The sequence below is a fragment of the Raphanus sativus genome, chromosome 1 (genome assembly GCF_000801105.2).
Source record: "Raphanus sativus cultivar WK10039 chromosome 1, ASM80110v3, whole genome shotgun sequence".
In the NCBI taxonomy this organism is placed as follows: domain Eukaryota; kingdom Viridiplantae; phylum Streptophyta; class Magnoliopsida; order Brassicales; family Brassicaceae; genus Raphanus; species Raphanus sativus.
In genome coordinates this window covers 14147644-14173526 of record NC_079511.1, presented here as the reverse complement: position 1 = coordinate 14173526, position 25883 = coordinate 14147644, and the positions used below count along the sequence as shown (strand labels likewise).

Below are 25883 nucleotides of genomic sequence, written 5' to 3'. Positions count from 1 at the left end.
ATATATATATATATATATATATATATATATATATGTTAAATCATGTATACTAAAAAATTATAAATTTTTAATAATTTTTATATATTAAAACTAATTTTGTAATTATTAAACAATTTTAATATATTAAAAGTATTTTGTAATTATTAAACTATTTTTATATATTTAAACTATTTTTTGTTTAAGCGTCTCAGCTTCAAACCGAGGATGACGATTCCACGGGTTCGACCTACTTGCCTCGGGTTCGGATCAACGAAATCGTTGAATCGGTAAGTTCTTTTTTTGATGTTCAATTTATTTTTTCTATTATTTAATTTTGGCACTTTTCTATTTCAGGCGGTTCCAAAGAAGAAGGGACGTTTGTTCGGTTCGGGTCGTCGTTCCCGGTCGGTTCCGTCTTCTGCTGCACCACCACCTTTTGTTGATCCAGAAGTACTTTTGGGTCAGATGAAGGACAAGGATGATCGCATATCTGCGTTGGAGTCCACGGTGGCGAGTCAACAGGCGGGCTGGGAGGCACAGAAGAAGCTCAACGAGCAAATGTTGGAGATGATGAGGAGGTTACACCCGAACGAGGTGCTCCCGACCATGCCAGACCCGAACGTCCAAAACCCGTAGCTTTTTTTTTTATAAACTCGAAATGTTTTTTTTATTTGTACGACTTTGAATTTTATATAATAATATGTTTCCAATTTAAATTTTATATTTTCAAATTTAAATTTCAAAAATTAATTTAAAATTTTTTTTTTTTTAAATTAAATTTTTTGAAAATTCCGAGGGAAGGATTCCTCGGAATATACCCTCGGTACAAATCGGAACTTCCGACGATTACTTCCCTCGGAATAGTCTTCGGAATATACCGACGGACGTATTCCTCGGTATATTCCGACGAACAGTGGTCCTCGGTATTTCCTCGGAATTTGTGTTCCTCGGAATTCCGTCAGAAATTTCCGAGGGAATTCCGAAGAAATATAAAATTCCGAGGAATTTTTTCCGAGGACGTATTTCCTCGGTATGTCGTCGGAATAGCGTTATTCCGACGACATACCGACTATTTTTTCCCTCGGTATATGCATGTTTTCTTGTAGTGATTGGACTGCTTATTTTACAAAGACTCCCTTAACTATTCAATAAACAAAAAAAAAATACTAAAATAGTCTCTAAGGACTCCACAATGGAATCCACCATTATGGATGCTCTAAGAAGAGCCTCTCGTGGATAAAGATGCCTTAATGCAACATGCATGCATTATAGAAGCTATGTATAACTTCTTTTTTTTTCCTTCTTCTGTTTCATGTGCATGGCATCAGTCACATAAGAAATTGATTAGGAATGAATTAATGCATTACATATTGTCGTTGTTATATAATTTACTAGGACTGGCCCGCCCTACGGGCGGGTTATTAATTTTGAAATAATTTCAACAGTTTTCGGTATTCTACTAAACATTATATGTTACTATCCTATTAATATTTTTAAAAATTGTTCTTGTGAGATATGTATGCTAATCCTATATATATGATATATCATATGATTTAATTTTATGTGTTTTTTGGGTTTGAATATTGCAGACCATTATTGTGAGGATACACTATAGTTAATAATAAGGAACTCTAAACACAAATATTCAATGTTTTATGTTTTGTATGTATTGATGAATATATATTAATTTGGGTTTTTTTCCTGAAGAGAAGTCTGGCAAGAGGAATGTATTCATAAATGAGTTCTTATTTCTTATTTTGAAAAAAAAACAACCGCTATTTTGAATAATTTTTTATGTTTTTCTGTATGGAAATAAAATGTAATTTTATTTTTAAATCAAAGCAAACGACAATTAAATTTCCTATTTATAAACTATATAATCGACAAACATCTGAACCCTTAAAAAGCTAACCCTTAAATATGTCGGTTAACTTTTATGAATGTTAACCAAAAACAACAAAACCATAGTGCAGTTAACACTAAACCGTTTTTAAAAACATATGTGATCTACTAAAGCGATATAGCTTTCTATCAGAAGATGCAAATTTTTTTTCGCATAGCAATATTATGGACGTACTAATTAGTTACATTGTTTTGGATAATTATACATTTAAAATGTAAATAATGTAATATGTGTCATTAACCATTATGCTTAGCAAGTTTTTCATACAAATATTTTTTTTTGAAGGCCTTTGCAATTTTCGTAACCAAATTAACTATAGGTTTTTAATTTATCTGATGATACTTGTTTATTGTAAATCTTATTCTGTTTGTTAAATTTTATTTAACCACCCAATGTTTGTGTGTTTATAATGAATATGTCATACAACAAAAAAAAAGTGAAATGTGGAACCTTCTCACCTCTTTCAGTAACAAAACCAAAACCTCAAATGACACTGTTTAAAAAAAAACAATGTGCATATGGAGAAAAGAAACAAGCCATTAATGCCTGGTACACCTTAACTTTTTCCCACTAATTCGTCTTCACCTTCTCCACTGAACCACCAGTTTCTTCACTCCCAAGTTTGCTATAAGTATCATTTTGTTTCTCTTAGTCTTTCCTCCATAATCTTTTTCCCCATGTCTTAAACATCTGTTCAGTCTCCTAAGATCCCTTTGATTCTAGTTTGCTTCTACTTTACCAGATTTCATTTTCAGCAACCAATATGTGTCATCTCCAAACACCTGAGCTCTTAGACTGATTACTTCTGCTAACCGACTTATCACACTTAAAGTCCTGCAATAGAAATACAAAATCATGTTACTTAATCTTGTAGCAAATTGGGACGAAACCACTAAACAAATCTTATTTCTTCATAATCATGCATCTTCGGTAAAAGATTTGCTGCCAATTAAATAGCATATTCCTGCAAACCAAAAATTCTGCTTAGAACATGATCTTGCATTTTTCAAAATCCCGTGGATAGGAACTAATATCAAAGTAATTCTTTTTTGAGGAAAATATCGAGAGAGAATTGGATTATACATGAATATACTGATGAATGCAGAATTAAGAAAAAGATTCGTGACAGATCGGTATTATACATATATACGATGATCATAGATTATATCTGATTAAATAGAAAATAATGAGCAAATGACGAAAGACAGTTTCAAATCAACTTCCTCTTATACACACACCAGGGACAACATAATAGGAGAATATAGTTGGAAGGTTGGGGAAGATGGATTTGGAGCCTTTTTGAGGAATAGGTGATGTGGTTTGGGTGTGAGTAGATGACCGAGATTTCGTGTAGTGGTTGAGCTCCGTATATATATAGCAAATCAAGAGAAGATGAAGAGAGAGTCATTGTAATTCTAACTGTATTTTCAATTATTATTGATGTAGTTAATGGGAAGGGGAAGCATCAGATTCTTCAAAACGGAAGGAGCAGTGACGACGAACTGAACGGAAGAGAAGTCGCGAAATATCACATACGGTGGAGATTGCTAGGTTTAGTGAGAAATGGGCTTAAAAATTATTTCAACTCCTCTTGTGGAGTCCATTAACGCCAATTGTATTTTAACTTAAATGAAATGACGCGTTTTGAGTGAACGGACACGTGTCGCATTCACAGACTTTGAATTTTTGACCTGGCATCTTACGTGTCAGCAGGAGAGAAAAAACTTTATTTTATAGTAATAGATAGATAGATATATTGGCTTGGGAGTGGTCTAGAATATGTTGCTTGCATAGTATATGGCTTGAGTAACTGATTTTAATTGAATTAAACCAACATTTAGAAAAGCGCACATATTAAATTAGAAAATAACTAATTTTGTTTAAAAGTCGACCTAATTACCCATAAATTTTATGAAAGCCAAATAAAAAAAAATACTATAGGTTTTATGCATACTGTAGTGTATTAAAACAGAGAACTGTGCATGTAGAGGAGCTTGGGTTGAGTTCAATTTTTTTTTGGGGGTCGTAAAAAATAATCTGATCGACTGATCCACTATTCGATTGGGGGGGCGGGGGGGGGGGGGGGAGATCATTCAGAGACCTCTTCGTGTTACTGTATAACTGAGATGCACAAGAAATAAAGGCTGTTGTTTTCTGTTCCCATCGCACATTGAACCATTGTAAACATCTACCAAGAAACAAGAAAGTCAGAAGAGTCGGAAAGAACAAAAGCGGCATTGCATATCTCTCAACGAAACCAGTATAACACATTTAATTTTCGTTGACCTCAAACAAAGAAAGATTTAGGTAGGGTTTGTGAACAATTAGATTTGTACTTACAAAATTTAAACAAGGCACTAATTATTAATAGTAGTGGCCTATGTATCGTTTTCGAAAGAAAAGTCATTTTTGTCTTCTAGCACGTGTTGTGGCTGCCATGGGAATTATTGAAATTATTTATGATGTGTCTTGGTGTTGATGCTTGAAAGGAAATATATTTTCCGAGTCAGTTTAAATAGCAAGAAGTATCTATATAAACATTTTACCAAACTAACGGCACCTATGACCTATTTGTAGGAAAATGCGATTCTTCCCGCGGAGATTCATATCACTTCATGTACCGTTTTGTTGTATATACGGAATGTTACTTTGTTCGTTGCTGTTCAATGACACTTTTTCAGGACGAAAACAAGCTGAGAAGCTGCTGCCCCTGCGAGTCCCTTCTTTTACACCAGCCCAAATCCTTATTTGTTTTATGGGTTTTAAAAAATAAATTCGGTTTGAACTTCTATTAGCCAACCTTAGGATAGGCCCATATTGTTAAAATGCACACATCGATTCGGGAACGAGAAACCGAACCCCTTTAAATTTTTGCCAATCGGGGTTTCTCCTCAAAACAGAACACAAATCTAATCAACCTAATTATGATCCGCATCGGTTCGTAAAGAATACTCAGCTAGGCCCAACTATATAAAACCCAGGATTAAACTCGTCATACGGATCAATCTTCAATCCATCTTACAAAGTACAAACGGCTAAACAAGTGAAAAACAATAAAAGAACTAGTTATAATCTGCACACTACGCGTAGCGTTTTTTTTCCAAAGTATATTGTATTTAGATATTATAAATAATATATATTTTGTTATCAATAATTTTTTTTTTTTTTTTGATTAGAGGTATTATCTGGTTCGGTTCGGTTTGGACTTGGATAACTCATTTAGTTTTATAAAAAAATTTAAGTTCATATATGTTTAAGTTTCTCAAAATCTAAAAATAAAAAGAATATATAACATAAAATTTTGAATAATGTGTGGCAAAATACTTAAACTTAACATAAAAATTGGTTTACCTTAAATATTTAGATATGAAATCAATATATATTTTTGGTATTTTAATATCGTTTAGCTATAAACATGTACTTTTTAACTATTTGTATATATTTCCAAGTATTTTGGACAATTAAAAATATCTTATATATTTTGTATTATTTTCACATATTAAATTTAAAAATAATTAATATAACTAAGTTTATAAATCTGGTTTGAATATACTCGAATATACGATATATTTCGGTTCGGATCGGTTCGATTTTGGTTTTTTAGATACCAAAATTTTGAACCCGTTCGGATATCTAACCAATTTTGTTTAAAGTGCAATACTACTTCTTCGGATTGGATTGTTTGGTTTTTTTTAATTCAAAATTTTTTGCCTAACCCTATATATTTATCATAACAAAATATTGAACGAAAGTGATGATGGTTCATATTGATTTTGGGTATACAACAATTTTAAAACCAAAACACATTCTACTATTATGTATGTGATCCATTTAGTTTATCATTAAAAATTATTTTAGACCCATTTAAAAAAGTGATTGTTTTTACTAAAAAACTTTACCATTTCAAATTGTCAATCAACATTTCCACACTATTCTTGTCAGTGTTTTGCCGAAGAGAGCAACACATGTTCTCGGTAAATAATTTCAATAGCTTATAAATAAAATTTCGATATAACGATCTCTTGTAAGATTTTTCGAAAAATATTAACCAATAAAATCTTACACTTGCTAGAGTAATCAATTTCTTCTCAATTGATATACATATGGGATTAGAGTAATCACATAGACAAAAAATACCTCTTATTTATTTACAATATTTTTAATGGTGAATAGATCAAAATAATTATTTTATTTATTTTATATGATATATAATTAAATTTCAATGATATTAACATAAATATATAGTATATTTTGATATGAATATTTATTATTGAGATTTCTTACTCATAGAATTTTATTAACATTTGTATATTTTCTATAACCAAAAAATTCCAAAATTTTCGTTGCAATATTTTTAATGCAAATATCAAAATTAACACATTTATGTATTTTTATATTATACATAGTTTAATTTAAACGATATATATATATATATATATATTAAATGATAATTTATATTTATACGATTTTATAGAATTATAATATTATCATTATTAATTTCAAATATATATTGTAGTTACTGGAATTCTAATCTGGTTAAAAATGTGTTTTCACATTTAACAAAGTGTAGTTTTAAAAATATATAATTTTCAAATTTGAAACTATCAATATAGTATTTTTTAAATTATCCCTTTTTAGCTCTTTTATTAGAATATTTTTATAGATAGCAATACAATATATATAGTGGTTACAAAAAAAGCAACACAATATATGTACGAAACATTTTTTATATTTTAATATATATATTTTAGATTTTGGATAAACTCTTATTATTAATAATCTTAATAATTTATCTAATCATAAAGTTAAAATCACTTTTATTTTATGACTAATTTAATCGCTATAACTTTTAACCTGAGAAATAGAATGCGAAAAATCACTTCAAAATAGTATATGTACGTCATCCATTTTTGTTGATCAGTCTCAAAGATTATAGAAACATAAATAAATAGGTTAGAACTCAAAAGATTTATACTGTACAACTTTTTCCAAAAAAAAAAAGAACAAATTTAATTAGGAGGGATAATACGAAATAGCGTAGACCAAACGCTAATCACGGTAAGTGAATTTATCCTAAATCCTTTTTACCTATATACATTCAGAAGAGCTCTTTGAGTCGTGAATCAGAGGCAGAGACAAATAGAGAGAGAGAAATCAAAGAAATCTTTCGAGGAAGGATGCAGATATTCGTGAAAACCTTGACCGGAAAAACCATAACCCTAGAAGTTGAGAGCAGCGATACCATCGACAATGTCAAATCCAAAATCCAGGTGCCGTATTCTCCTCTCCTCCTCACTTGTAGACTTCTTACTACGGTTTTCGAATCTGTACTTTCTTTCGGAGAATCATTCGTTGATTGGAGACACAGATTAGTCTTATCCGATTGATTCTGTTTGATTTCTCGATCGATCGATTGTGTTTCGTTTTGAATTGCTTGTTGATGTGAGCAGGACAAAGAGGGGATACCACCAGATCAACAGAGGCTAATCTTTGCTGGGAAACAACTAGAGGATGGCCGAACGCTCGCTGACTACAACATCCAGAAAGAGTCCACTCTTCACTTGGTCTTGAGGCTTAGGGGTGGCACCATGATCAAGGTCAAGACTCTCACAGGCAAAGAGATCGAAATTGATATCGAACCTACCGACACTATCGATCGCATCAAAGAACGTGTTGAGGAGAAAGAAGGCATCCCTCCTGTCCAACAAAGGTATCCTCTTTTGCCATTACTTGATTATATTCTTTAATACATTTTGTTTTGCGGTTTATGCAATATGCAACTTTGATTTTTTCATGAAAATTGCATCTACTTTCTAATGTGTGTTTCTTTATGTTCTTGCCATTACTTGATTATGCTCTGCGTCCAAGCTCATTTTCTAAGCTGTTACATGTAACACTGACTGATTCTCATGAGTTTTTTTTTTTTTTTTGCAGGCTCATCTACGCTGGAAAACAGCTAGCTGATGACAAAACGGCAAAAGACTACAACATCGAGGGAGGCTCTGTTCTTCATCTGGTCCTTGCTCTTAGAGGTGGTGGTTTTGGTCTTCTCTGAGAAGTTAGCTCTTTTTTCTCTCCTGAGTTTTATCTTTTCTATGACTTGCAATTTGGATTTACTATGGGGTTTGGATCAGTTTACCAATAATCTCTCCAATATCGGATCAAAAATAATATTTATTTGGATTTGGTTACTTTTGATGAATATCTTTTCATTTCAAGAAAAATGATTCGTATAGCGGTTCCTATGTGGTGAATAGGGATATAGTATTAAAGACAGGCCCGTAACGAGGCCCGAATATAATTTGGACAAAGCTATGTATCGAAATCGAATACGATCAGGCCGATTGAGATTGCCGGTGTATTAAAAGTAATACAAAGAAGTTATAAAACTGAATAGAACTATAATAGTAAGATTTATTTCTTCAAATAAATTTATATTTATTTGCATTAGAATGAATAAGCTTATTATTTCTTCAAATAAACTGAATAGAACTATTTATTCATCTTAAATTCCAAGCTACTCTTTTTCATGAAACACATTCACACAAAAACTAAAAGAGAGAAAATGATATTAAAGAACCCCACGAAAAAATATAAATTACCGTTGAGATTCGAACGTTAAGCAATAAAGACAATTGCGGACCGGACAGCATCGGATTCTTCCAGAGCCTCCCACTAAATCATTCATATAAATAGATCTAGAATGAAGTAGAATCAAACCAAAACCAAGAGTCCAAGAAACAAAGCAAAAAAAAATTAATCAGAAAGAAGACATCAGCTAGATTTCAAGATCGATGGGGATGGTGGTGGTCATATCTCTTCCTCTAATTTTCTTCTGCCTTCTTCTCGGATTCGGCTGCTACTTCCTTGGCAAATCTCGTGGCCGTCGTGAGATCCATACAAATCCTCAAGTGTATGGAGCTCCTGCTCCGCCTCCCGGTGCAATCATCTCCGCAGCCTCCTCTCCACCCTTGTCTCCTCGCACCAAGCCCGACAATTCCCACAACGTCTAGTTTTATTTTATTCTTTGAGAATATGTTCCTTTCTTGTTTGGTGGATTTTCTTGTGTAAATTTAGAGCATTTGATGTCATTAGAAAGTTCAAGGAGTGGTTTGGAGTCTATGGACCCTATGGTTTCAACAATTTGTTCACAACTGATATGTTCTTTACCGCTCAAACTATTTAATAACATAGTATCTAATTAGAAATATGATGTTTCGGCAAACCCAGAGTATCATAAGCATAACTTCTATATTACAAAAGAAAAAAAAAGGGATTTGAGAATAATAAATTCAAGTTTGTTTAGCTTACAACAAGCAAACAGTTGCAATGAAAAAAATAAGAAAAATATAAAAAGTAAATATACAATATAAGAAATATAAAAACTAAACTAAACATCTATTTGAAAAATATATAGAAAAATAAATAATATAAAATATAAAAAAATAAAACTAAAAATATTACATTAAACATCTATTATAAAATTATAATAATTAAATATAAGAAAAATAAATAATAAGTAAATTATAATATAAGAAATAGAAAAACTACATTAAACATCTATTTCAAAATTGTATAATAACATAATAATAAGTAAATATAAAATATAAGAAATAAAATATTATATTAAACATCAATCGTAATATTACAACTTGATATAAAAAAAATAGAATAAGTAAATATATAATATACAAAATAAGTAATATGTAAATAGGAAATATAAGAAATAGAAAATTATATTAAACACCTATCTGAAAAATGTTTAAATTTACATTTTTATTATTTCCAAATATTTTTATAAATAAATATACAATATAAGAAAAAAATAAAGAAATATAAAATATAAAAATTGAAAAACTACATTAAACATGTATCTGAAAATGTATAGTTTTACATTTTTATTACTTTACAATATAAGTGAAACAAACATACAATATAAAAATAGAAATAATACATTAAACATCTATCATAATAATATTATTTGATATAAAAGCAAGAAAAATAGAAAAAAAACAAATATACAATATAAGAAAAATAAATATACAATTAAGAAATAAAAAACTAAATTGAACATCTCTCTGAAAAATTGATAGTAAATTTAATAATAAGTAAATATACAATATAAGATATAAAAATATTATACTAAACATCTATCGTAATATTAGAATAAATAAATATACAATATAAGAAAAACTAAACAATAAGTAAATATAATATAAGCAATAGAAATATTACATTAAACATCTAACGTAATATTATCATTTGACATAAATATATAAAAAAACTAGAATAAGTGAATATACAATATAAAAAAATAAACAAAAATATACAATATCAAAAATGGAAAAACTAAATTAAACATCTATCTGAAAAATTTAGAGCAAACTAAATAATAAGTAAATATAGAATATAAGAAATAAAAAATATTACTTTAACGATCTATGATAATATTAGAATAAAAAAATAAAAAAAACATACAATATAACAGCAATTGAAAAAAAAACATACAATATAAGAAATTGAAAAAAAAACATACAATATAAGAAATTGAAAAACTATATTAAATACCTATCTGAAATATTTATAGTAAAATAAATAATAAATAAATATGCAATATAAGAAATATAAATATTACATTAGACATCTATTGTAATACTACCATTTGATATAAAAGCAAAATAATTAGAATAAATAAGGAAAAATAAATAATAAGTAAATATACAATATAAAAAGTAAAAAATATTACAGTAAACATGTATCTTAATATTATAATAAGAAAATATACAATTAAGAAAAAATAATATTCCATCTGGTTCAAGTTATATGATATTTTAGATGGTTTATGTTGTTTCACAATATAAGATGTTTTGAAGTTTTGAGATTAACTTTAAACACACTGGAAACTTTTCAACCAATTAAATTTTACAGTCGTTTTAAAATTGGTTAATGATTTTAAACTATACATATTTAAAAGTATATTTTGTAGAAAAATAAAATTTTTAATCTTTGTGCACTATGTCAAAACATTATATATTATGAAATGGAGGAAGTAATAAGTAAATATAAAATATAAAAAATGCAAAAACTACATTAAAAAATCTATCTGAAAAATATATAGTTTTGCATTTTTATTATTTCCAAATATTTTTATAAGTTAATAAAATACAAGAAAAACAAGCATACAATATAATAAATAAAAATATTACATTAAACATCTTTCATTATATTATCATTACAAGAAAAATATACAATAAGTAAAATATACAATTAAAATATACAATTTAAAATGGAAAATAACTAAAATAAGCATCTCTATGGAAAATGTATAATATAATTAATAATAAATAAATACAAAATATAAGAAATATAAATATTATATTAAACATATATCGTAATATTAGAATAAGTAAATATACAATATAAGAGAAATTAACCAATAAGAAAATGTAATATAAGAAATAGAAATATTACATAAAATATCTAACGTAATATTATCATTTGATATAAAAGTTAAAAATTAGAATAAGTAAATATACAATATAAAATAATAAATAAAAGTAATATACAATATCAAAAATGGAAAAGCTAAATTAAACATCTTTTTGAAAAATGTATAGTAAAAATAAATAATAATTAAATATAGAATATAAGAAATAAAAATATTACATTAACTATCTATTTTAATATTAGAATAAAAATAATAATAAGTAAATATACAATATAAGAAATAGAAATATTACCTTAAATATCTAACGTAATATTATCATTACATATAAAAACAGAATAATTAGAATAAGTAAATATACAACATAATAAAAATAAATAAAAGTAAATATACAATATAAGAAATATAAAAAATATAAAAAATACATTAAACATATGTCTGAATGTATAGTCTAACAGTTTTATTATTTCCAAATATTTTTATAAGTAATATACAATATAGAAAAAATAAATAATACATATACAGTATAAGAAATAAAAATATTACATTAAACAACAATCATAATATTAGAATAAGTAAATATACAATATAAGAAAGTAATAATAATAAGTAAATATAAAATATAAGAAATGAAAAAATATATATTAAACATCTATCTGAAAAATGTATAGTTTTACATTTTTGTTATTTCCAAATATTTCTATAATTAAATATACAATATAATAAAACAAGCATACATTATAAGAAATAGAAATATTACATTAAATGTATCATAATATTATTACTTGATAAAAACAAGAAAATTAAAATAAATATTTAAAATTATAAGAAAAAAATTAAAAATAAGTAAATATACAATTAAAAATGAAAAACTAAATTAAACATCTATCGTAATATTAGATAATATCCATAGTTATCTTATAATATTAAAACAAATTATGGACATGTCAAAAAATAGATCATGTTTTAATAGTATAGATGTAAAATTTTAAGCCCACAACTAATATACTAAAATGCCATCAATAAGAATTAAAATTGCTTTCGAAAATTAAGGACAGATTTGAAAAATCGACTTTTTCATTATAGGGAAAAATACATGTTCTGTGATATTAATAGTGTATATATATAGCTTCTTGAGCTCATGGTAAGGTTCAAATGATACTACACCCATATATGTACGCTATATGATTTAAAAACGATTTTAGAAAACTACACATAAATGTAAACCTAATTTCTTGTTAGGCACAATTTTTTTCCTTAAATACAAAAGCACAAAAACTGACATCAACCCCTTACTATCGGCTAACAAAACATATTATGGTCGCAAAATGACTCGTAAATCAACACATTTGTAGATGCTTAGGCTTCAAAATATTCCATGAACTCTCTTTATTATGATGATAAATTGACAATAACATGCATCCATGAGAATTGATACTAATATCATAAGATTTAGAATTTTAAGCAGTGAAATGTTTTTTTTATCAATTATAACAATCGCATATAAAGTGATGTTTGTAGCCATGGCACGAACCACCAAGGAAGCCAAGAGCTACACAGTAATTAAAACACTCCATGTTTATGTCCTTGCCGTCTGGATCTGGGCATTCTTTTCCAAATGACAATTTTGCTTTTCCAAATTCTACGAATTTGTATGAAAAAGAAAATGAACAGTTATTTTTCATAAACAAAAATGGTACTTTTTAGAAATCAGGCGAACACATCAACCTTTGAATGAGTGATATATATTATAAATAATTTAGAGAAAATTAGATAAATAAATAGTTATACATCATAATGTTATACAAAGGGAGATTTGTGTTAGAAAAATGTGTCACCTGCGGTTGAGAGAACACATAGGCAAAGAACCAAGAAGAAAGCAAATTTGTTTGATGCCATTTAAAAAAAAAAAAAAAATTCCTAACAAAAGTTGAAATTGAGAGGCCGGAAGAAGATGTAAAAAGATTGATGTTATATTCTCATACACCATTGATACATATATATATATACATACACACACTATCTATGCAGTTAAGATAATTAAATATATTCTATTAAAATTGAAATACAAAATAATATATAACTGTTTTTAATTAGTTTCTACCAAGTTCATTCATTTTTAATTAATCCTAACTACCTCATTTATTATTTTTCAAAATAATTTGACCGCATTTATTACAGAAGTACAAAACAAAATTTATTCATTCTAAGTGTTTCATTACATCTTTTACGTTTCTTTTGCACTCTTTTCAATTATTTCATTAATTGAGTTTACCAAATAATTCAAAAATATTTATTTTACATGTTAATCATAAAAAATCGACATGTTTGAATGAAATTTCTCAATTTGTGACAAGAATTCAAAATGGTTAACAAATATTTTTTTAATTTGTTTACAAAATTAGTTATGCAAGGTCATTAAAGTATCCTTTCGGGTACGAGCTGTTTCTTTCAGGTATCATTTGTTTGTTTTGAAATTAGGCTGCACTGGTTACTATAAATTTTCTGGTGGATTTCGAGTCAGGTCCTCCCATATTAAGGTGGGTTCGAGTATGATGTATATGAACCAAATATATCTAAATAACCAATGTATCTGAAACTAGTTCGGATATTTGTACCAAAAGTAACCATATTATCCGATTTGGTTCTGGTATTTTATATCCATATTAAACTAACTGAATTCACATCCCTAGATTGCCGTTTAGCTATTTTTACACAATAGCCTGATAACCTATTTTGTAGCATCTAACAAATTATATATAGCTAACACAAGCTACTTAAAAATATTCCGCACAAATTTTAAAAAGCATCAACATGTTTAGTAAAAACTAAAAATATGTATCAATTAATAAAAATACATTATGTAAAAAAATACAAATTATGTATCAAACCACGTCTTTTTGGTTACATCTATCCAAAATTTTCAAATTATGACCAAAGCGGTTGGTAACATCTATGGGTCATATGATTTTATCAACACGTGAATTGAAAAGATCTCTCTTGTAGTGCCATGTACTCTCTTGAAACCTTCAAATTGTGGTAACAAAATGGCATACATACTATTGTAGGTGAACTCGTCAAGAAGATAGCTAGTATTTGTTGGATCTATAATGGTGGAACTAAAATGAGAAGAAGAATCCATTTTTTTGTTTGAGGGATTATGAAAGATTCAAAAGAAAGAATGAATACTATCTTCCCAAGCAACTTAAACATCTTCCCAACAAATTTTAAGAAGCATAAACATGTTTCGTGACATCTAAAAAATATGTATCAGTTAATAACAATACATTATGCAAAAAGTTTACAAATATGTATTAAACCACATCTTTTTGGTTACATCTACCCAAAATTTTCAAATTACGACACCAAAACGGTTGGTAACATAACATCCATGGGCCATATGATTTTATCAACATGTGAATTGAAAAGATCTCTCTTATAGTGCCATGTACTCGCTTGAAACCTTTAAATTGTGGTGGACATCAAACAAGCTGGCATAAAGACTATTGTAGGTGAACTCTTCAAGAAGATAGTATTTGTTGGACCATAAAGGTAGAAATAAAAAGATAAGAAGAATTCATTTGTTTTTAAGGGATTAGGAGAGATACAAAAGAAACAATGATTACTATTTTCCCAAACTACTTAAACATCTTCCTCACAAATTTTGAGAAGCATCATCATGTTTTGTAACAATTAAAAAACATGTATAAGTTAATAACAATACATTATATAAGTATTTTACAAATTATGTATCAAACCACATATCTTTGGTTACATCTATAAAAAAAAATTCAAATTACGACACCAAAACGATTGGTAACATCCATGAACCATATGATTTTATCAGCACGTGGATTGAAAAGATCTCTCTTGTGGTGCCATGTACTCGATTGAAACCTTCAAAATTGTGGTAGACATCATTGGGGTTTACAAATAGCAATAGTGTTTAGAGTATTTACTTAAATATATATCTTTTGGGTATATGGAACCTAATTTCTCTAGAATAAAAGGTTTTTAAGTATTTCCGACCTGTTGGATGTCAACTAAACAATAATCTTTGCTGATAAACATGAAATAAACGCATTATTTTTATCAGCAAACAACACCTTTGTGGTGGAACAAAGTCGAGTCTCTCATAGGTAACATCATTAACCATTTGTGCTAGTATAGAATTATTGTTTAATTGTACAAAGAAAAGAATACATATACTATAAAAGCATAATCCTTATTAGTATTCTGCCATTTTTTTGTAAAATAATTTACATTCACATGTCACTCTTTATTTTTAGAATATTTTAATTAATTTATTAATATATTCAACAAATCAGAATCAAATATTTTAAGGACCAATCACATTGCAGCATTTTAAAACGTTTTCTATTGATTCCCTAAATTAGATTTATCAAAGTGTTTGTTGCAACCAAAAAAAAATCGTAACTATACTAATTCCTAAACCTCAAACAATAACGATGACTTAACAGAGTATAACATAGGGTTATACAGATAACAGTAGAACTGATTTGAGTATAATGGTAAGATAAGTATTATTTTTGTGGAGTCAGTACACTTTTTTGATTGAGTATAGTCGTATAAGTATTATTTTCGTTGAATCAGTACACTTCTTAGAACACTTACTTTCAAATAAAACTGTAAATATTATTTTTTAATAATTTACATTAACATGCTCAATTATTCTTTCACAAAAAAAAGAAAGCTTGATCAATCTTTTTTTAAAGTAATATTATTTTCTAATGGAGACCACATTCTTTTTTTGTTCAACATGTAAATCACATTCTTTTTTTTAAATCTCATTATTTGATCTTAGTATCCTAAGTATTGAATTACTAATCTTGGTATTTGTAATATGAAAGTATAATTGTGATTTACATTGTATTTAAACTTTTAGCAAAGCTCAATATGAGTATGTTTCTCTTCTAATTAGATTCTTAATATATTTTTTGACCAATTCTATTTTTTTATCATTCATAACCTGCTGGATCTATGTTGTTTTGTTGATTCTCATTGTTTAGAACTCTTAACGGCTTAATAATACAATCCAACGACATAAAAAAACCTGCTGGATCTTTTTAAAGAATTATATTTTTAAATCGCTGGATATTGAAAATATCTGATTTTTAAAACTTGGTCATCAATCAATATCATTTAGTAAAAACAAACTATACCATTTGCTAGACAATATATATGAAATACACAATCTCTTTTGTTTATTGTTTTTTTCACACTATTAGTTAATTCTTTAATTATTAAATTAGGTAACAATCATTGGAATTTAAAACAATCTCGGTTAATAGAAATATAGATAATAAAATTATACAAAATATGGTAACCAATTTTTCCTAAATCCTAACCATTAGAAATAGTAACTATATTTTAATTTTGCTAAATTTGATCTAAACATCTCAAAGTGTATTGATCAAATGTTAAGAAATATTTACAATTCTAAAAATATATTTTAAAATAAAAAATCTCGCGTTTTTAAAGTGGCGGTCAAAATCTAGTTTCTTATTTAAAAAATCACACTAATTTAATTACAATATATTTGAATATTGTTATATTAAATAAAATAAAATAACATTATATTATACTTAAAAAAATCATATTAGATTGATAACGTAACATACATTATTTTAAAGATATAAACTAACATTCATTTGGTGTTAAAAACTAAAATTCTCTTAAATTTAAAATAAATAATAAAAAATATGTTCTGAGAACATATTAAAATTAATACACTATATAATACATATATACAAGACTGAAATTTTTAACAATGATTATATAGAATTACAGATGACAAATCAAGGTCAGATTGTTTATATTGTATTGTTTGTATTAGTGAACAATGATTCCACAATCACAAGTGGTTAAAATGACCTATTGATAATTGGTGGAACCCGCTTTTGACCCGTTGTAAGTGTGTTTTATTCTGTTTTCTCAGCTAAAAAGATGATGTCTTTAGGTTAATATAACTTGACTTAGTGACAAACTGGTCCATCTTCAGCATGTTACCGACACGATGTTGATTTTAGATACTTAAAAGTTTTTATGCTAAGTATAGGTGTTAATTTCAAATTTGTTATTAGTTTAGATATTAAATCACATAGTCAAATTGCCAAAACAGAACAAAAATTCAGCATGGTTGTTCATATATTATAAAACCATAGTTTATTCGTCTTTTTAATATAATTTTTTCATAATCCTAAAAATAACCATTGATTAATCTAATTAAATACATTAAACTAATAGGATTTTGAAAAAATTAACTAAAATTGTTGTAAAAAGGGAAAATAAAAATAAAACTTTTTAAAAAGTTTTTAATAAAAATAAAATTCATAAACTTTATAAAATACAAAATTGTTTTAATAAAAAAGTTAAATAAAATATATAAAAAACGTTTTACAAATTTTTTTTTACAAAAAGTTTAAAACATTTTTGATAAAACTTTAACAAAATAAAATTTGTAAACTTTATAAAAATAAAAATAAAACTTTACAAAAACAATTTAACAAAAAAATTAAACAAACTTTATACAAAATATTTTACAAAGATTTATTTATATAAAAAGTTTAAAAATTTTGTAAACTTTTAATTTTATCAAAATTTTTAATAAAAATAAAAAATTTTAAATTTTTTTTATAAAAGTAAACTTTGTAAACTTTATAAAAATAAAAACAAAACTTTACAAAAAGATTTTGGTAAAAAAAAACTTTATTAAAAACGTTGAGTAAATATTTTTTTATAAAAAGCTTAAAACGTTTGTAAATTTTTTAGTTTTATTAAACTTAAAAAATAGAACAAGGGTTTGTGAAAATCACAAGACAAACTATGGAGATATCATAGATTGATGAAGAGAAAATGCAAAATTATTTTTTCACAAGTAAAATCGACAATAACACGTTTTAGGAGGTAAGAATATTTTAAGAGATTTTTAGAATATTTTCTTAACTGAAATTTCATTAATTTTCGCAAAAGATCATGTATTCTTATCCATAGAAAGCGTTTTCTAAAAAGTTAAAAGAATAATAAAAATCATGAAAACATTTTCTACTTTGAGTAGACGTAAGAGTACATTGTTGAAAAAACATTCCCCGGAAATATAGAATACTTTATAAAAGTAGAAAATGCATACAGAAGGAAAGTGGATACATTTACGATTAGTAGAATGCACATTCCTCTTATTTAGAAATTTAGTAAATAGTAGAATGGATGTTCTAAAAGAAGTAGATGAACATATTTATTTTAGAAATCATTTTCTACTATACTTTTAGTAAAACGTATTTTAAAATTTTTATTTATCAAGTTTTAGAACAAAAAAAATTACCAGTTTGTGTATATGGATGTTTTATTTATTGTTTATATTTTTTAAAAAAAATTTGATTCACAAAAATATTTATTTCATTAGTTTTCAGAAATACAAATGTAGAAAACCCAAAATTTAAAAACCAGCAAAAACCCGCTCAAACCAATTAAAACTCAAAACCCGGTACCGGTTGAACCACCGGTTGAACCAGTAGATAATTTTTTTAGTTGTATATTAAATGAAAATAAAAATATAAAAAGTTAAGTTAAGTATTCTAAATGTTTATTAAACGTAAAATATATACATATCCAAATTATTATTTTATGTTTTAAAGATATTTAGAAAGTAGTAACTTTAGTTTTATATATTTTTATTTTTATTTTATTTTATTAGCTAATATATTATTATATAATAAAACTAATTTATTTATTAATCTGCGGTTCACCCGCGGTTTACCTGCGGTTGACTCAATGACCCAGTAACCCGGTAAATCGTCCGGTTCAGTGTCCGGGTCGGTTTTCAAAACATTGGTTTTATCCGAAATACTTACTTGGGCTATTATATAATTTTAAAGATTTATAATTTATATAAAATATTGCTAAACATATAAACTGGCCAATAATATTTTTGATTAAGTCTCATCCTCATGTAGAATTTCAATCTCTAATATCAACTTATTTAAATTATTGCAGACTTTAATTTGTGGTATTGATATTAAAAAGTTTATGGAATTTGAATTTGATTATATAAAAACATAACCCATTTAATTAGTTAGCAAGCCCATCTAAATATTGAAATAGGTCCACAAAATCGAAAGACCATAATGCCATTAATGAATTTTTTAGTTTGTTCATATCATTAAGGACATTTTTGGAAAATTTAAAATATTTATTAAGGGTATAATTCAGGAATGATCTTGTTTTAATGGTATTGATTCGCAAAGGAAAAGAAAACAAAAATATAACAACTGAAATTAGATAAGAGATAAAACCTAGAACCATGATATAATTCAACAATTCGGCTTAATTTTTTGTTTTTAGACATTAATCCCTTATGCTCATGTGTTATTAACAAGAATGACATTTCCTATGTGGCAACACCATATTTATTTTCAGCCTCTTTATGTAAAAACTTTCTTCTTACTAGACTTATTATATTTTTTGCCATTGTAAATTAGTACTAGCTTAACATAATGTCTTAGTCATATTAATTGATATTAATTGGTTACGTGCATTGATATGGACGATGATATCAAATCCGGTAATGTTTTTATAATGTTATACGAAATTAATAGGATAGTAGGATATCTATAGTCACAATTGATAGGGTTTTGACTATATATATGATTCATATTTTTATAATATCAAATTTTTTTACGACTCTAAATTATACATGATATTTTTTAGGGACTGAAAAATATAAACGATTTATAGTTTTGTTTTTCTATAAAACTTTAGTACATGACATTTATTTTCATGAATATTTTTTGTATTTTATGGGATACATGACATTTATTTTGAGATAGACAATATAATTTTTTTATATTGTAATATTAAAATGTCGTATATAAATATTTATGAGCAATCTTGAAAATTATAAAAAAATTCAAAAAGGAATTCCATATTAAATTTCTTGCAATCTCTATTTTGTTTTCTAAAATACTTTTTGAATACAAAATTATTATAAACGGTGACATATATTAAATTTGGAAATTTATATAATTCTTTCCGATTAAGTTTAAGGCGAATATCATTTTTAATGTGGACTTCCGTAATTTCCGCCCTATTCATATAATATTTTATATAATTATCTGAAAATCTACGATTATAATCCTATACAAAATTAACAGGATAGTCTGAAATACATAGTCACAAGACTCACAACTGATAGAGTTTTGACTATATATACAATTCATATTTTTATAGTATTCATGTTCTTTACGATTCATAAATGATACATGACATTTTTAGGGATTTGAAAATATAAAAAGTTCATAATTATGTTCTTCTATAAAAATTTAGTACATGACATTTATTTTGAATAATATTTTTTTTTGTCATCAAATAATATTTTTTTTATTTTATGGGATACATGACATTTATTTTGGGACTGGACAATACAAACTGCTTTTTATTGTAAAATCAAAGTCATATATAAAATATTAGAAGCAATCTTGAAAAAAATTTAAATCAAGATTGTAATCCCTTAAATATTGCAACAATACTTTTGATTACAAAATTATAATAAATGGTGACAGAAATTAAATTTAGAAATTTATATAATTATTTTTGATTAAATTTTGAAAAACTAACATTTTTAACGTGGAATTCCTTAATTTTCGCCATATATATATAATACTTTCTATAATTATCTTGAAATCTACAATTATATAATCCTATACAAAATTAATAGGATAGTCTTATATATAGGCTCTGATTGATTGTCATCAATGGCGTTAATATATCAGCGAAAAACATGTTACTCTCACTTCAGCCATTGTATAAACCAATCAGGTGAAAAAGATTTTTATTATTTTTTATATGTTTTACTCTAGTTACAGTTAAATCAATCACAACCATAGTCAACCTCAAAATAAATGCCATGCTCATAAACTTTGGTATGCGACTTTTATTTTTATTAATATATTTTGTATTTTATGGGATACATGATATTTATTTTGAGATAATATAAATTATTTTATATTATAAAATTAAAATTTCGTATATAAAAATTTATGAGCAATCTTGAAACATTATAAAATAAATTAATAAAAGAATTCCCTATTAAATTTCTTGCAATATCTTAATTGTTGCAACAAAAAAAATTTTGATTACGAAATTATCATAAATGGTGACAGACATTAAATTTGAAAATTCATATAATTATTTCCGATTAAGTTTAAGGAGACTTTCTTAATGTGGACTTTCTTAACTTTTTCCCTATACATATACTTCATATGTTTCAAAAAGATACATATTCTAATTTTTCACATATATTAAAAAAACACATTAAAAATACATTGGTTTTTGTGAATAACAATTTTCCATAACTTTTAACCAATAGAAATCCAATAAACACAATTATTTTTTTAAAAATTTAGCAATTTTTCATTAAATGATACATTGAAAAAGTAAAAAATGTATCTTTTTGAAACAATTTTTTCCTAGGATATGAATCTTTCTGAAACAGAGGGAGTAATATTTATATAACTATCTGGAAATCTACTAACAATTAGAGAATCGCAACATTACTTTGAGGCAACATCTAAATATATCAGGTGATGAGAAAAAGATCGAATCCAACATCCGAACCGTAGCCCCTGATCTCGTGTCCCATCGAGATTTTTAGTAAAAACACTCTTTATATATAAATGATAAATCAAAAGAAGTTGATATGTATTTTGAGTCATAATGGAATTTATTTCAATTTATTTATATTCTTTTACAATTTTTGTGTAATTCAAAACCAGTGTAATGAAATATAACGATTTAACTTCGATAATAAGACAATTAGAGTTTGTCAACCATAATAAGATTATCTTTATCTGGATACTTCACTAAACTTTTTTGTTGGTCGAAAAATTCATCAAACTTCTAATCTCAAATTGGTTTTCTTTGCATTAATCTTAATCTGTATATCAACATTACTTATGCTAATCTATATCATATATAATATGTCACGTTTTATGTTTTCGATATCTTCTTGTACATTAAAATTTATAATTTCTATTATAGGTTCACCCCGCGCAGGCGCGTCGATCACCTAGTTTATTTATTGTTTTGAGAATATAAATATAGGTAAGTCGTGTGTAGTCCACATATCTTAAACATGAGATGAGAAAGGAACAAAATCCGCGGGAAAATCTCTTATCCATTGACGTGTTACTTATCCACCACTAGCTACACGCCACATCATCAAAACGAGACATCTTCTCTTATCTTTCTCTCCCACCACTAATCCAATTTGTCTTAGTAAAGAATCTAAAGCTCTCATCTCTCCGCTTCTCTATACTCCTCCACACTTCCCCCTCAACGAGTTTCAAAACCCGAGTAGCCATGTCGCTCACGTTCCCGACGAACCTCGTCCTCAACCCGAGAGCCAACAAATCTCTCACTCAATCATTGCCTAAATCCACCGCGAGGTTCGTCTGCTCCGATGACAAATCCGCGACGCAGCAACAGCAGTCCATGAAGGCTTTCTCCGCCGCAGTGGCTCTCTCTTCCATCCTCCTCTCAGCTCCGATGCCAGCCGTCGCTGATATCTCGGGGTTGACCCCTTGCAAGGAGTCGAAACAGTTCGCCAAGAGGGAGAAGCAACAGATCAAGAAGCTTGAATCATCTCTTAAGCTCTACGCTCCTGAAAGTGCTCCTGCTCTTGCTCTTAACGCTCAGATCGAGAAGACCAAACGCAGGTTCGTCTTCTTTACCAAACATGCACTTGAACTGTTTAGATCTCAGGATGATGATGATGATGATTCTGCTCCATTTCATCTGCAATTGAATCTTTGATTTTGGAGTAACATATTAGATTCATGATTCAAGGCTAGCTCAACAATTATATAGGTTATATAGGACAAAAATAATAATTTGAAACTTTGAAATGTATATGTTTAAAAAACTTGGAAAGGTATATTTTGTTAAAAAAATTATTAAGAATAATATTTTTATAATTAAAAAAAAAACAAATTCCATATAAACTATTGATATATACGTGGTTAAAAAAAAAAAAACTATTGATATATACATAAGATTCGTTATTAGGATAGGGAGGACATGGGTTAGAGAGGTAGCACCTATTATCCTCCTAGTCCTAGAGTAGGCAAATGCCATGATACGGATGTGGTAATGAGATTAAAATTTCAAATGTTTGTTAGGTTCGACAACTACGGCAAGTATGGACTTCTGTGTGGTGCAGACGGTCTACCACACCTGATAGTGAACGGAGACCAGCGGCATTGGGGAGAGTTCATAACTCCAGGCCTTCTCTTCCTCTACATTGCTGGATGGATCGGGTGGGTTGGGAGAAGCTACTTGATAGCGATCAGTGATGAGAAGAAACCAGCGATGAAAGAGATCATTATTGATGTTCCTTTGGCTAGTCGTCTCATCTTCCGTGGTTTCATTTGGCCTGTTGCTGCTTACAGAGCGTTACTCAACGGCGATCTCATTGCCAAAGATGTCTAGAAAAACAAAAAACAAATCTATATTTGTTGTTTTGTTTGCTTCTCTTTCTCTCATGTTTTCCATTGTATGTATTGATATCTCTAATTAACTCTTCCTTCAAAGAATATCTTTGCATTATGGAAAAACTTGTATTTTGGATTAAATGTTAATTGCGGAAAAACTCATTTCATACCCAATATATAGCGATATGTTCAATTAATATCCGACTTGTATCACTGTGTAAAACAATACCTAAAATTTCGAGAATTTCAAATAATATACATGTTTATCTTTTTGGCGAAATCATTCACCATTCAACATTTCATCAATCACATCATGCATATAGATGCCATGTCAGCTAATTTTAATGATGTGAATACTATATCAGCTAATTTCGCTGACGAGAATGCTACGTGTAAAAAAAATTCTTAAAAGACCAAATAATTTTTTTATAAAAATAATTTAAATGTAAAACTTTATAAATTTATATTATTTAGTAAAATAAAAGAAATTAAATAATAAAATTTTATTTTTTTATAAGAGATATATTTGTAAATTTTCTGATTCTATGACAATACCATCTTTATAAGAGTTATATATGTGTTGTAATGATTCAAATTCAAAGCTATTGTTGCTTCATAAGTATATACTCTTACGATTCTCTTTTAAATTTTAGATTTTATTTCGGGTTATCTGAACCGATCTGATATAACCCAAATCCAAATAATATATGGTATTGGTTCTAGGATGTAATACAAAACCAACCATAACGGATGTATTATATCTGATCCTGATCCATTCTTACAAAAATACCAGTATGGGTCCTAAGATGTGTTACACAACCAAAATCCAAAAATCATATCTGAACCTAACGGATACCCGAGTGCTGCATTTAAAGAATTTAAAATGTAAATTTATTATACAAGATTTATGAATATATCTTTTATATAAAATTAAAATTTTATTATTTAATTAATTTTGTTAATTTTACTAAATAATATAAATTTATATAAGTTTACATTTAAATTATTTTTTATAAAACGACTATTTTTTAGAAAAAATATTGTACAAAGTGGCATCTTCGTTAGGAAAATTGACTGATATACCTTCCACATCAGCAAATAAGATGACATGACAGCTGATGTGGCGAGTAGTGTATGATTTCACCAAAAAATAAACAATAGGTATGTTATTTGAAATTTTTGTAAATTAAAATATATTTTTGCACGGTGATATAAGTTATGAATTGAATCCGATATGTTGGGTATGAAATTATCGTTTTCCTACATTGGAAATGAGAATAACCTAAAAGTTTTAGATTAAGAGACGTTTATTAAGTTTGTTTTGTGAAAGCTAAATTATTATAATGGTTGTAATCCCATTTATTTACTAATTCTGTAATTTTATATTTCTCTGTTTCAAAATAGTACATGTTGTAGAATTTTAACACATTAATAAAATATATTAAAATTTAGTTATGGATGCATAATTTGTAATTATATTTTTATATATTTCTAAATCAATAATACTTCAAAAATGCAATTAATATTTTTCAAATTTATAATTTTTAATTATTAGTTCATAGAAAATGCATTGAAAATATTTTTAAAAAAATTGTTTGAAGCAAAATTTTTTCGAAAACATGTTTTTTGGAACGTATGTTTTACCTCCACTGACACACTATCTATCAGATATAGTGGTGTTCAATTCGGTAAAGCGAACCAATTAAAACCGAGCTGAAACGAAATACAGAAAGTGGTATGGATTAATAAAGAAACAGGGTATATGAATATGGTTTGGTGTATAAACTGATCAAACCGAATAAACGGATCTATTAAATATTGTAGTATTACTATATGTAAATTATATAATTTAATTAATAGTATATACATAATTTATTTAACTGATATGATCTACGTACTTAAAATATTTATTTTAGTAATTTAATATTTTATTTTAAGTTAAAATGTTTTTTCATTTTTATAAAATTAAATGAAACATTTTTTAACTTTTTAGCTGACACATATGTGTGCTAATATTTAGTTATTTAATAATATTATGGGCTACTAATTT

At 26.9% G+C, this 25883-nt stretch overlaps 4 protein-coding genes across 4 annotated transcripts; 3 read left to right on the top strand and 1 right to left on the bottom strand.

Annotated features, from left to right (window-relative positions):
• Window positions 1-6948: 6948 nt before the first annotated feature.
• On the top strand, window positions 6949-8084 carry LOC108833626 (ubiquitin-NEDD8-like protein RUB2). The gene is made up of 3 exons (XM_018607037.2): window positions 6949-7152; window positions 7333-7592; window positions 7817-8084. The coding sequence occupies exons 1-3, from the start codon at window positions 7060-7062 to the stop codon at window positions 7935-7937; spliced, it is 474 nt and encodes a 157-aa protein (XP_018462539.1). The 5' UTR covers window positions 6949-7059; the 3' UTR covers window positions 7938-8084.
• Window positions 8085-8584: 500 nt separating this feature from the next.
• Window positions 8585-9051, top strand: LOC108859455 (uncharacterized). The gene has a single exon (XM_018633358.2). The coding sequence runs from the start codon at window positions 8677-8679 to the stop codon at window positions 8893-8895; it is 219 nt and encodes a 72-aa protein (XP_018488860.2). The 5' UTR covers window positions 8585-8676; the 3' UTR covers window positions 8896-9051.
• A 3760-nt stretch (window positions 9052-12811) lies between these two features.
• Window positions 12812-13226, bottom strand: LOC108834948 (defensin-like protein 34). The gene is made up of 2 exons (XM_018608262.1): window positions 13166-13226; window positions 12812-12969 (listed from the first exon to the last, which is right to left on the bottom strand). Exons 1-2 carry the CDS (start codon window positions 13224-13226, stop codon window positions 12812-12814), a joined length of 219 nt encoding a protein of 72 aa, XP_018463764.1.
• A 9392-nt stretch (window positions 13227-22618) lies between these two features.
• LOC108862656 (photosystem I reaction center subunit III, chloroplastic) lies at window positions 22619-24007 on the top strand. Its single transcript, XM_018636862.2, has 2 exons — window positions 22619-23059; window positions 23522-24007. The coding sequence occupies exons 1-2, from the start codon at window positions 22704-22706 to the stop codon at window positions 23829-23831; spliced, it is 666 nt and encodes a 221-aa protein (XP_018492364.2). The 5' UTR covers window positions 22619-22703; the 3' UTR covers window positions 23832-24007.
• The last annotated feature ends 1876 nt before the right edge of the window (window positions 24008-25883 follow it).

What these genes read in the sequence shown, in the direction of transcription:
- LOC108862656 (XM_018636862.2), top strand. Translation starts at nt 22,704, where the DNA reads ATGTCGCTCACGTTCCCGACGAACCTCGTCCTCAACCCGAGAGCCAAC. An exon ending in ATCGAGAAGACCAAACGCAG is followed by an intron (nt 23,060 to 23,521) that starts GTTCGTCTTCTT and finishes AATGTTTGTTAG; the next exon opens with GTTCGACAACTACGGCAAGT.
- LOC108834948 (XM_018608262.1), bottom strand. Translation starts at nt 13,226, where the DNA reads ATGGCATCAAACAAATTTGCTTTCTTCTTGGTTCTTTGCCTATGTGTT. An exon ending in ATGTGTTCTCTCAACCGCAG is followed by an intron (nt 12,970 to 13,165) that starts GTGACACATTTT and finishes ACAAATTCGTAG; the next exon opens with AATTTGGAAAAGCAAAATTG.
- LOC108833626 (XM_018607037.2), top strand. Translation starts at nt 7,060, where the DNA reads ATGCAGATATTCGTGAAAACCTTGACCGGAAAAACCATAACCCTAGAA. An exon ending in ATGTCAAATCCAAAATCCAG is followed by an intron (nt 7,153 to 7,332) that starts GTGCCGTATTCT and finishes TGATGTGAGCAG; the next exon opens with GACAAAGAGGGGATACCACC. An exon ending in ATCCCTCCTGTCCAACAAAG is followed by an intron (nt 7,593 to 7,816) that starts GTATCCTCTTTT and finishes TTTTTTTTGCAG; the next exon opens with GCTCATCTACGCTGGAAAAC.
- LOC108859455 (XM_018633358.2), top strand. Translation starts at nt 8,677, where the DNA reads ATGGGGATGGTGGTGGTCATATCTCTTCCTCTAATTTTCTTCTGCCTT.